Consider the following 13,151-nt stretch of genomic DNA (forward strand, 5'->3'; position numbering starts at 1 on the left):
CATGACCTACCACTTTTCCAAACTCATCTGTCCCATTTCCCTGGCCCCACACTCATCCCAGTAATATGAAAATGTCTGTAGTTTCTGACAGTCACCAAACAGTTGCAAATCTTCATCCCTTTGTTCATGTGATTCCTTCTGTCTGAAATCCCCTTGAGTCCCTGTCTCATTTGGTTAACTCTGATTCAATCTTAAAGATTCTGCTTAAGGCATTACCTCCAGGAAGCCTTCCCTAACCTTAATGCCTCATTGCTTCCTGTCCTGCTCTCTCAGGCTAGAGGAAAATTACTCCTCTTTTGTACTCACTCTGTGAATTGCTCCATCATTGAATTCACTACCCTATGTTGATATTTATTTTCATGTCTGTCTTGGGCAGGGGCCATATCCCCAGAAACTAGAGGCTATCAGCACTCAAGATAAGTGTATGGACTTAAACTGAGCTCTTTGTTCTCCCAAATCATTCATTCCTTAATTTATCCATGAATTCAATAATAATTTATTGATGAATTTCATGGGTATGGCCCACCCAACTCATCCACTTTATTTTTGCTGAGTAATATTCTGATTTCCTTGATACATTTTGGCCTGTGTGGAAACCAATCATTTTCCTTCTTCTCTACAATTTCAGAGCATATGAAGAACATTTATTAACCATTTCCAGATTGTGATTTGTTTTTAAATTGCTCATTTGAATCATTTTTATATGCTTCTTGTCCTGGTGACATAACTGACTGATTACACTGCATCTTTCATGGGTATGGACTGACATAAGTGATGTGGAGTGACAGCCTAATCCTCTGGAACTGTGAGACTGCTGTTTTCCTTTGCTGGATTCCATCTGCAGGAAATGCAAATCTCAGAGGCAGCCATCAGAATTAAATACATTTTGATAAATAATAGCCTAGTGACATCACATTACAACAGCTCTTTGAAGTCACTCAGAGGCTGAGCCCATCTCTTCCTGCCTACTACTGGCTTTGGCAGCTAATGGGCACAGATTTTTTTTTAATTCAAGTTAAGAACGAGTCAAGTTTAAAGAGCTTTGATATAAATCTTTCATTTTCCAAAGGAAATCTCAGGAAACAAATGGAAAAACTTAGCGGGCAGGTGGTGGCCAGCCTATGGAAGTCAAAAACAGAGCAGAGCAGCTAGTCTGGAGGAATTGGGCTTGGGAGCTGGAGAATAGTGGAAGATACGGACTCTCAGGACTTCTGGCATTGAAGATAATGAGCATAGAGAGTGAGAAGAGGGGGAAGGTAGGAAGAACATGACCACAAAAAGATGGCTTCTATTTAGCTATGATTCTCCTACTACAATGGGCCCACTCTTGAAGGAAACAGTAGATTTGTATAAACTACCTCATGAAGAGAACTTTAAATAATAATAAGCTAATTGGTTAATTTTACACTCTAATAACTAGATTAATAAATACCCTATAACCTTTTGGAAATAAATATTAAGTCCATACATGTTCTCACACTTCTACAGGGAATCAAAATATCTAACAACCAGCCCAGAATGAAGTGGCCAACCAGAATGGCATGCAAACCATAAATATCAGTAAGGCCATCCTGGAGCACAAAGCAAAATAGAAGCCCTGAATATACACACAATTGTACAAATAACAGGCATCTCTTCCCTCCCCTGCAAAGTTCCTTTCTGGATTTTACTCTGGTTTCTTTTCCAAGCAACAAGAATGACTAGTGATAAAAATTTTAAAGGAAAATCTGGTTATTCTTGTGTATGTTGGGGTATAAGAGTTTCTTCATTTTCAGCTTTCTATTTGTCTTTCTCTCTGTTCCCAGGCCCTAAATAAGGCCAGCAACTCCCCTACTCCTGAACCCCTGTACTCCAAAGCTCCCTTCTCAAAATAGAAACTAAAGGAGCCCGAGCTGCTCCTTCCCTGGTCATCTGTTTTACCGAATCCCACACTTCTCACTTACCTCTCCAAGCATCCAGCACCCCAGCAAATTCTTCTTTTCTGTCTTCTCCTCCAGATCTTGTTTCAGATCCAGTCTTCCACTCATAAGCTTTCTACATTATTCATTTCCCTGCCATTCTGTCATTTAGAAATTCTTTGGAAGATTGTAGCAATTTTAGGATATTTTGATGCTCCTGTCATGGAGCTGTAGCCCCCCACCCCATTTTCCAATGGGAGCACTTGTTAAATGCTTCATGTCAGTCATTCTTCTGGATAATTTACTTAGGTCATCTCATTTAACCATTGTTATGCAGTTAAACATTATTCCCACTTTGCAGGACACTGGGAATCAGACTGAGGAGCTTGCATTGATCACACAGGTAGTAAGTGGGAAGTCGGGTTTTGAACTCAGGAGCCAGTTTGGTCCAATCTCATGTTCTTTCTTACCCTAAGTTTCTGCTCTAAAATAAAAAACAAAAGTACTAATAAAACTATCCAAAGTTATGGAGTCTGGCCCTGACTGGCATTTTTCGAAACTTAATCAAGTGTTTTATATCTATAAAAAAAAAAGACTGGGTCACCACTCCACATTTTCACATTGCTTATAAATCTCAAGTCAACAGAGCCCTAAGCAACCTTAAGCTTGAGAAAAATATTAACCAAAATAACTTCTGTCTATTACTACTGAAGGGAAATAAGGTATTAAGTTGATAGATTTCTGATGTCTACTGCCATTTATTTGAATTAATGCTCCCTTAGGTATTCAGAGAGTATAAAAAGATCAATGATGACCAGCTGGAGGTTAAATGGCAAATCCAAAGCAGTATTTTAAGAGTTGAAGGGAGTGCTTTCTTTCTTTAGATTTAAGAGAAGGAAAAAGCATTTCCAATTAGACACGGGCCCCAAGTAAAGAAGGGTGATTTTTTTCTGCTCAAGGTTGGTGTGTACACGTGTGTGTTGGGAGGCAATTGTCAGTCACATGCTGGGATCTGATTGCATTCAGGTAGGTTTGGAGGGCTCCTCTAGGCCCCTCTACCCTAGGAAGGCATGGGCAGAGACTTACCCACTCTTTAGGGGTGTGCTGATTAACTGTGAACTTCATGTAAGACTGTATTATTTTCAACCTCAGAAATATTTACCAAAAAATCAGGGACCATGACCTCCTGGACAAAAGGAAAACTGTCACAGCACTGAAGGCAGGAGAGGACCGGGCCATTCTCCTGGGACTGGCCATGATGGTCTGCTCCATCATGATGTACTTTCTGCTGGGAATCACACTCCTGCGCTCATACATGCAGAGGTAATGCCTTTGGGTTGTTGGGACACGGTTATTGGTCTTCCCCTTCTCCTTCCTCTCCCATAGCTTATCAGCCCTAAGGTCCTCTTCCTCACCTTCTTTCCCAATAAGTACTTTGAACAGTGCCTGGCACGTAATATTTTTAATAATGTTATTAAATAATAATGATAAGAATAGTTCTGTGTATAGGCTGCCTACTATGTGCAGGGACTTTCCAGACATGACTTAATGCTCATGAATACTTTATAAGGGAAGTTCAATATGAATACACTCATTGTAAAAATGGCCAAACTGAGGCTCAAGATAGTTATAATTTGCCTGATATCACACAACGATAGCGTATGGCAGAGATAAGATTCAAACCCACATCCCACTCATTCCAGAGTCCCTATTCTTGCCTCTTCACACCTTTGCTCTCCACCATCGTTCCTTTTCTAGCCCACGCCCCTCTTCATCACCCCACACTTCGGTAGTTCTCAACTGCACATTTATATTTTCTGAGAAACTTTAAAAAACACTGATGCCCAGCACCCCCACCATCGCCCCCAGAAGGTCAGATTTAATGGTCTGCAGTGGGACCCAGTTACTAGTATCTTTCAAAGTTCCCCCAGTGATCCTAATGTGCTGTCAAGGCTGAGAAACACTGCTATGCATCAACTTATAACAATAACAGAGTCTGAACCCTTTTTATTTTAATATTTGCCCTAGGTTTACTGAATAGATAGGGAGGCCATTAAATACTGAAACAGCAAGTGTACTTCCCCCTGAGTAAGCCGCGTGATAAATCCCCACAGCCTCTCTAGCTAACTGTTGTCCATAAATTGGATGCTTTGAGGACAGGGCAGCCTGGTATTGCTGTAACTAATGGGGAAAGTCTCACAGTGGCTCAGCGTAAAGAAACGAGGCCCTTTCCAATGAAAAATTGAGATTTCGCTCTGAAAGAGAATCAAGCGATTTTGTGGCATTCATTTCTCTACTTAAATTAATACTTTCGTTTTAGAAGCAAAATGTAGCAGAAATACAGTAATTTGCTAAAATTAAGGCGTCATCTTCCCCGTTTGTGGCTGCTCTGTGCTGGGGCTCTGATGTCTTCAGCTGTGCTCCTTCTCAGGGAAAGCGCTGACGCCTCAGGCCTGAGTGCTCACTGATCCCCAAACCGCCTTCAGATCTTCACACCTGCTTAGAACCATCTGAGACTTTGTTCCCCTTTGTATAAGCAAAACCTGACCATCCATGCCCTAGGAAAATACAACTTGCCACACCGGAGGGGGCAAGGGCTAGTATCCTGGCCTGGCATGAAGTCGGACGTGAAAAGGGAAGTCAACACATGTCCAGCCAAAGGAGGGGGTATTAATCTGCAAAGAAAATGTGCTGTTTTCTGATCATTATGGTAATCAGCTTATACCCAGAAGTAAAACTGATTGCCAGTGGGCGCCTGGGTGGCTCAGTTGGTTAAGCGACTGCCTTCGGCTCAGGTCATGATCCTGGAGTCCCGGGATCGAGTCCCGCATCGGGCTCCCTGCTCAGCGGGGAGTCTGCTTCTCCCTCTGACCCTCCCGACCCTCCCCCATCTCATGCTCTCTCTCTCTCAGTCTCTCTCTCAAATAAATAAAATTTAAAAAAAAAAAAAACTGATTGCCAGTGTGTCACTTCTTAATCACAAATATTATCCTTGATCATAAAATTATAAGTATTTTGGAATGAAAAACTAACCAATGGGCAGCTGGAGGGTTTTTTTCCTTTTTTTGATCTTTCTAATAGAGGTTCCTAGGGCACTGACATGAACGCATTATCTCCATAGAAGGGTCTCTTTGCCACTGTGTTCAAAGGGAGGCAACACAGAGCCATGGAATGAGCCCGGGTCTTCGAGAAATAGAGGAGTGGGTAGAATCACCATTTCCATCACTTACTAGCTGTGTGCCCTTACCTGTTTCCTGATTTCTCTGACCTTCACCTTTTAAAAAAATTAACCCACCTTACAAAGTTTTGGAAATGTATATAAAGCACCAAGTAGGGTGAAGACAGATGCCACAAGTGATTCCTTTGGGTACAATAAAAGGGTGGAGTTCTCTTTTCTCCCTTATTAGAAAGACCGTAAAGAAATATATCACAGAGGGTGCCTGGGTGGCTCAGGCGTTAAGTGTCTGCCTTCGGCTCAGGTCATGATCCCGGGGTCCTGGGATTGAGCCCCACACCGGGCTCCCTGCTCCACGGGAAGCCTGCTTCTCCCTCTCCTGCTCCCCTTGCTTGTGTTCCTGTTCTCACTGTCTCTCTTTCTCTGTAGAATAAATAAATTAAATCTTAAAAAAAAAAAAAAAAGAAAAAGAAAAGAAATATATCACAGTCCTTCTGTCTGTCAAGTTATATGTCAAGCCCCTCCACCCCTTTGTCATCTTCCCTTCCCTTTCTCCCTTACACCTTCACTGCCTACCAACTAGGCAGACATAACAAGTGAGGCCTGGTGTGTGGCAGGAAGCTGCTTACAAGGTAGAGCTCAGGGTGAATACAGGTTGCGATATAAAAGATGCCTTATGCTTACCAGTGAATGTGAGAAGGAAGTAAGAACCTAACTTAAACCAAGCACTGGATATTATAGTACGTCTGACAGAAGTCACTGGAAACGTTTTCAAGTGGCAGGCAAAGTTTATTCATGTTTATATTGCAGTTGGCCTAAAGCTACTCTATTCAAAGGCGTAAACTTTAACAAATAGATTGTATGATAGATCTGGAAAAGATTCTTCAGGTTAAGGAGTCAACAGACGATCCCCTCTGATGACACCTTCCTCGTTCTTAGTATCCAGACCTGTGTTTGTTCCCTCTCCCCTTTCTCTGTAGCGTGTGGACCGAGGAGTCTCAATGCACCTTGGTGAATGCGTCCATCACAGAAACATTTAATTGCTCCTTCAGCTGTGGTCCGGACTGCTGGAAACTCTCTCAGTACCCCTGCCTCCAGGTATACGTTAACCTGACTTCTTCTGGTGAAAAGCTCCTTCTCTACCACACCGAAGAGACCATGAAAATCAATCAGAAGGTAAGAGCGTGGCGCACACACACCACATTTCGGTCACCTCCCACAGAGCTCCCACGCTAAGCCCATCTCCCTCTGAAGTTCCTCTGTGCCAGCATTTCAAGGGAAAATACCACTGAGAAGCAGGCCCTGCCTCATCCCTTCACAGAACTATTTGACTCTTGCCTGGGAGACATTTATTTTCTGTGCATGTTGCAGACAAATCATTCCTCCATTTTGTGGTAGTGCAGATTTACCCTTTACTTTCATCTAGAAGAGTAAACATCCTATCATTTTATACACAAATAGACTGAGTCTTTCAAAGCAAATGTGCAGCTTAGTCCAAGTCATACAAGCCAGAAAAAAAAAAAAACAAAACAGGTATTCATCATATATCTGAGAGCACTGGAGTAAAACAGTATTTTCATTTCCCACAGTCATTGTCACTTTGTGCTGTGGCCATAGGGATGTAACTTAATCTCTCTGAGCTTCAACTTCCTTTTCTCTAACATCTTTGCAAGGTCATTTTGAGGATCAGGGCTATGTATGTAAGGTATGGAGCAGACCACAGTGCCTGCACAGGGGGACCCTTCAATCCATGGTCATAGTGTATGTGTTTGTGTTTCTTTCTTTTTATATATTATGTTCATAGAGGCTGAATTTTCCAGCACTGATATATTCAAATCTATGGGGTAGATGCTCAACAAATGTGTATTGTATGAAAGCTCTACATAACACTTGCATTTATAAGGTCTGGGATCACCAGTAAAGTGTCAACAGAACCCACCTGCCATTATCAATTTTAAGTTAAATATATTGAGCTTTGGATTTATGATAGCAATTTAGATATGCCAAGAGAACCTGATGCTACTCTCCAGTAGGACAGTTGGCCCTCATTACTAGGATACAACCCTCATGAACCCCACTCTTTCTTGTAAAAACTTATTTTCATCACAATTATCAGCACCTAAATGATACATATGTATGGAAAAAAATGCAGTGGTTTGTAAATTAGATGCTAGAACATAGGATTTGCTTTGTGATATATTGACACAAAGTAAGAAAATCCACCTTGCCTTTTGGTCACAGTAACTAAAAAATCCTTGCCGGTATCTCTGAGGACTGAACATAATGAATATTTCAGAGTCTGTCTTTTGAAAATGTCTGCTCTGATTTCCTTTGGTTTGTGGCAGCCACAAATAATACCAATCCTAACCCTGTTCTGCAAATATATAAAGCTTAGCTCTCCCACAAGTGTTTGTTTTTCAAGATCTTCCCTCAAGTCAGATCTTTAAATCAAAGCTGACCTGTAATGGTGAATGCCTATAAAACTCTCAGATCTCTGTGGAACTGGAAATTGGCCAAAGGTGAAGAGGCATCCAAAAGTAGGACAAATTTCCATTTCCTTGTTTTGACATTTTATCACTACGGCCCTGTGAATGCATTATTTAGGCTATAAACAGGGAGTGAACCTACCATAGGAAGGCTCAGTTAAAAATTTAGGACCTGTATCTGTCTGCTGTCAGCATAATACTAGTTCATCGTTTGGTTTATTTGCCACATTACCTTGCTTTTAACCATGAATTATAACACACATACTGAAACATGCAAGAAATGAAAGGGTGTGCAGCTCAAGCATTTATTATAGAGACCACCACGAGAGTAAAGAAGTAAAACATTTCCTGCACCACAAAAATATCCCTCATGCCCCCTCCCAGTAACTACAGGCTCTGTCCCATGCCAAAGATAACAACTGTCCTGACAATATGGCAATTACTTTTTTTTGTATTTTTCTTCGTAGTGTCGTCCCCTAAGCATATATCCTTAAACATCATCTTTTAGTTTTGTCTGGTTTTTAAATATTATATAAATGGAATTACACAGAATATTTCCCTTTGTGTCTGGCTTCTTTCACATAACACTTAACGTTTGCTAGAGCCCTTCCACTTGGTGTTAGCACATTCATTTTCATTACTGTATCATGTCCCATTGTATGAATGTGTCAATTTATTTATTCATTCTACTGTTGATGGACATTTTCAGTCATGTACATTTTGGGGCTACTGCAAATAATTGTGCCATGAATATTCTTGTATATGTCTCTTGATGTATAAGCATTCACATTTCTGTCTGGTATAAACCTGGGAATGAAATATCTAGATCACAGGGTACACCTATCTGAGAAAGTTTAGTAGAAATACCAAACGGTTTTCCAAATTCCCACCAACCCTAAAGATAAGAGAGTTTTTATTGTTTCAAATCCTTACCAACACTTGGTATCTCCTGTAATTTTAATTTTAGCTAATGTAGTGATATCTCCTTGGGATTCTGATGACTAATGTTGCCAACTGCCTTTTCATTTATTTTTTGGCCATTTGGATATCTCTTTTGTGCAATCTCTGTTCCAGTCCCTTGTCCATTTTTCTGTCAGATTGTTTCTTCTTCATATTCATTGTAGGAATTTTTATATATATATTTATGAGCCTCTGTTGGTTATATGTGTTGAAAATATCTTCTCTCATTCTGTGGCCTTTTCACTCCCTTAATGATGTCTTTGAATGAAAGAACTTTCTAATTTTAATATAGTCAAATTTTGCCAATCTGTTTTTGCTGTTGTGGAGGTGGTGGTGGTTGTTTTGATGTTTGGGTTTGGGGAGGGAGCTATTTTGTTGTTGATTTTGGGGGGTTTTTTTGTTTGGTTGGTTGGTTTTTGGGTTTTGGGTTTTTTGTTCGGTTGGTTGGTTGGTTTTTCTGGCATTTCGTTGTCCTGTTTAAAAAGTCTTTACCTGTCCTGAGTTCACAAAGTCGCTCTCCTAAATTATCTTCTAGAAACGTTATTAGTTCTCCTTCCACATTTAGAGTATGATCTCCTTTCACATTTAGAGTACATTTAGAGTGGAACTGATTTTTATGCAGGAGTCTAGTTTCTGGGTTTCTTTTTTTCTCTTGTGGACAGCCATTTGCCCACGTCCGCTTATGAAAAGACCATCCTTTCCTCACTAGATTATTTTTATAATCCCATTCCCCCTTTTTTTTTTCTTGGAAGTTATCTGTTGTATTACCATTCTTTTAGGGTTTAGCCTAGAGATTACAACTTGCAATCTTGACTACTTAAGGACATTAAAACATCTTCACTCCTACTTATTATCTTCTCAACTTACATATTATTGCCATTTTATCCAATAGATACTCTAAGTTCATGCAGACATTATTACTTGAAGGATACATCTACTGAACATAAAACTCTAACTTGGCTGGTACTTTGTTTCTGCACCTCAGATACATTCCATTATCTTCTGGCAAGCTTTATTACTACTTAGAAATCGGCTCTCAGCTAATTGCTGCTTCTTCGAAGGTAATCTTGGTTTATTTTAAAGGTCATTTGATTTGGTTTTCCATGGTTTAACTGTTATGTGGCAGAGTATACATTTATTTTTATTTGCCTACTTGGTGTTCCCAGGGCTTCCTTTGGTGTTCTTTGATGTTCTTCATCAATTTTGGAAAGTTCTCAGTCAGTATTTGGACAAATATGATCTCTGCTCCGATTCACTTCTGTTTCTCCTTTTTGCACTCCAGCTGGCCCTATGCCGAGCTTTCTCTTTGTATCTCCTGTGTACTTACTCTCCCTCTTTTTAATTTCTCTGTGCTTCATTCTGCATTCTAACCTAGCTTCTAATTTGTAATTCATTCCTCAGCTCTGACAAACCTACTTTTAACCCCCGCCATTGCATTCTTAATTTCTCGTACTGTCTTTTTCATTTTGAGAATATCCACCGGAGTCTGTTTTGCCATTTCTGGTTTTCTGAAATACCCTCATTTTTGTCTCTTAAGTCCTTCAACATAAAAAATAAAATTATAGTTATTTTAAAGTTTATCTTGAGGACTTCAATATCCAAGGCTGCTATGTACCCATGCTGTTTGATTTTCTTCTCCTGTTCATTTTCATGTTTGTCTTGTAATGTCTGGTTATTTTTTATTAGGTATCATATTTGCAAAATCATTTATAAAAATAATTTTAAGCCTAGGATGAGGTCATCATGTCATCTTTTCCAAAAAGTACTCCCATTTGCTTCTGCCAGGTTCCTGAGTGTATGAGCCATATGTGATCACCTCATTCTGACTTCATAAACTTGAGATATACAAGTCTGAACTCAAGTCCCTTTGAGGATCTGTCTACTTCAGGTTGCCATTATTCCTAGGATGCAGTCCTTAGGGTCCCAACACAAAGTGAATGGGGGGTCATCAGGCTCCCTATCTGATAGGCCCTCAATGATGGTTCCTGCCCCCAGCTCTGCAAGGCTGTCCAAAATGCCATCCAGTTTTCTAGACTCTCAGCTCCCTTCTAGAATCAGCATACACTCCCAAGGAAAAGGTGGCACCAGAGGTGGCTCACCTTCCTGGCCCCACAGTTCTTCACACCTGGATAGCCGTCCTCTGTCTTTAATCAGAAATACATGTAGTAAGTCAATCAGAGAAAGACAATTATCATATGGATCCACTAGTATGTGGAATATAAGAAACAAGGCAGAGGACCGTAGGGAAAAGGAGGGAAAACTGAATGGGAAGTCATCAGAGAGGCAGACAAACCATGAGAGACTCTTAACTATAGGAAACAAACTGAGGGTTGTTAGAGGGGAGGTAACTGGGTGATGGGCATTAAGGAGAGCACATGATGCAATGAGTACAGGGTGTTATATACAACTGACAGACTGTTGAATGCTACATCTAAAACAAGGGATGTACTATAGGTTGGCTAATTGAATTTAAATTTTAAAAAATAAAAAATAAAAGAAAGAAATATATGTATTAAAAGTACAGTTACTTCCCCATCTGAAGGACATTAAAGCACAGTCTTCATGCAATATGAGGAATATTCAGGATATTCCTGAGGAAAACATAAAAATAATCTCTATGTGGATCCCTCCTTCCTGTTACCCTCCTCCCAGCTCACTAAAAATAACAGTCTTCCCCAGAGTTACCAAGAAATGGGCAGAGTTTTACTGAGATACATAAGGCATTACTGACCAAGTTTGATCTGAGAAAACAGGAGGCAAAAGAAACAGTCAAGCTGTCTGTATCTTTGTAGAAAAGATCCAAAAGAATTTTATTTTTAATTTTTCACACTCTCTCATATACTCTTTCTTTTTCAACCTTTAAACCCAGTGCCCAGCCTCTTGTCAACATTACAACTGGAGCTGCTTAAGCTGATAAGCGGGCATGCTCTTGTAGAGCAATTGGCTGAGCGTTCCAGGGAGCTGCAAGTGGGCTCAAGGGCCCCTGCCTCTCAGGGCCGCAAGGATTATGATTCCTCCATCAGAGGAATCATAAACAGTGGCTGAGAATTAATTCACTATGGTTGTTAAATTCTTCAATGCTGATCTCCCTTGGGAGTTTAAAACCTATTCTGCCTACCAGGGATTCTCAAAACATGACTATCTGGTCTGAGAGTGGATTTAAAATGAAGTTTGGTATAAGACAAGAAAATATATCCATTAAAGGGGTTCTGAACGCAATTCCAATGTGTGTGGGGCAGGAAGAGGGGGTGTTTCTCACACCATCAAGCTGAGTGTCCTACAATTCAACTCAAATCTGATACTATCTACCCAGAGATAGCATTACACTGTACATGTTAAGAGCTCTGTCCCACAAGACTACCCCCACCTGGAGTTCAGATGCCAGGCTCATCAGAGCTTATCAGAGTTCCAGCAGCCCCCTCCTTAAGCTCTATTAATTTGCTAGAGTCGCTCACAGACTCAGAGACACATTTTGCTTATTAGAGTCCCAGCTTATTTTAAAATGGTACAACTCAGGAACAGCCAGATGGAAGAGCCATATAGGGCTAAATACAGGGAGGAGCACAGAGCCCCCTCCAAGCATGCCACTCTCTCCAGGTCTCCCCGCGCTCTCCAACCTGGAAGCTCTCCTAACCCTGTTCTATCAGTCTTTAATGGAGGCTACATTATATAGGCATGAGTGATTAAACCATTAGCCATTGGCAAGCGATTCAATCTCCATCCCTTCTCCCAGGAGGTCAGGGGATTAAGACTGAGAGTTCTAACCCTCTAATCACATGGGGGGGGGGGGTTCTCCTAGTAGCCAGCCCCATCCTTAAGTGTCATCCCAAAGTAACCTTATTAACCTAACAAAAGACACCTTTATAGCTCTTATCACTTAGGAAATTTCAAGGGTTTTAGGACCTCTGTTCCAGAAACAGGGACAAAGAACAAATATCACATCCATTCTTCGGTATGCGGGATAGTACCATATTCTATTCTATTCTATTTTATAGATAATTGTCATGGGGAAGATAGCTATTTTTGGTGGAGAATAAGTTCTATAAATTAGCCAAGTATTTGCAACTCCAAACTCACCACCGTCCCTCTCTTCGTCACCCATTCTGGAAGCCTTCTGGGTTTCCTAAATGCAGAGAATATGCATATCTAGACCAGGGTTTCTCAACCTTGGCACTACCAATGTCTTGGTGGGATAATTCTTTGTTGTTCTATGAGGGTGGGTTCTGCCCTGTACAACGTAGGATATCTAACGGCATCCCTGGCCTCTACCCACTAGATGTCTAGCATCATCCTCCCTCCAACTAAAAATGTCTCCAGACAGTGGCAGAACCACTGCTCTAGATTTCATTTAGCTTTGAGTTTGGATGTTGTGAGATCCCAAAATCCTAAGCAAAGCTTGGAAGCGCTTAATTCCTCTGCATTGCATTGATAGGGTAAGGATTAAAGGAAAGAAATGGAAGGAAGTTGAAAATCTAGGTAAGAAATAAAAGGATCAAACATTTATCAAGTGTCTTCTATATACTGTGTCCCCAGCACTCGGGTAAAAACTTTATAAAAATCATCTCATTTAATCCTGACTAAAACCACACTCCTAAAATAATAGTCAAATTTTATCAAGAGTTTACAACGTGC

At 40.6% G+C, this 13,151-nt stretch overlaps 1 protein-coding gene across 1 annotated transcript in view; it reads left to right on the forward strand.

Moving 5' to 3' along the window:
* KCNMB2 (potassium calcium-activated channel subfamily M regulatory beta subunit 2) overlaps positions 1–13,151 on the forward strand; it is a 235,947-nt gene that overhangs the window by 214,583 nt on the left and 8,213 nt on the right. The window contains exons 3-4 of the mRNA XM_034999202.1: positions 3,051–3,221; positions 6,054–6,249. Of these exons, the coding sequence (XP_034855093.1) occupies positions 3,051–3,221; positions 6,054–6,249 (367 nt within the window). The remainder of the gene's footprint in view (positions 1–3,050; positions 3,222–6,053; positions 6,250–13,151) is intronic.

Source organism: Mirounga leonina, unplaced genomic scaffold (genome assembly GCF_011800145.1).
Source record: "Mirounga leonina isolate KUSES-001 unplaced genomic scaffold, KU_Mleo_1.0 Mir_115, whole genome shotgun sequence".
Lineage (NCBI taxonomy): Eukaryota > Metazoa > Chordata > Mammalia > Carnivora > Phocidae > Mirounga > Mirounga leonina.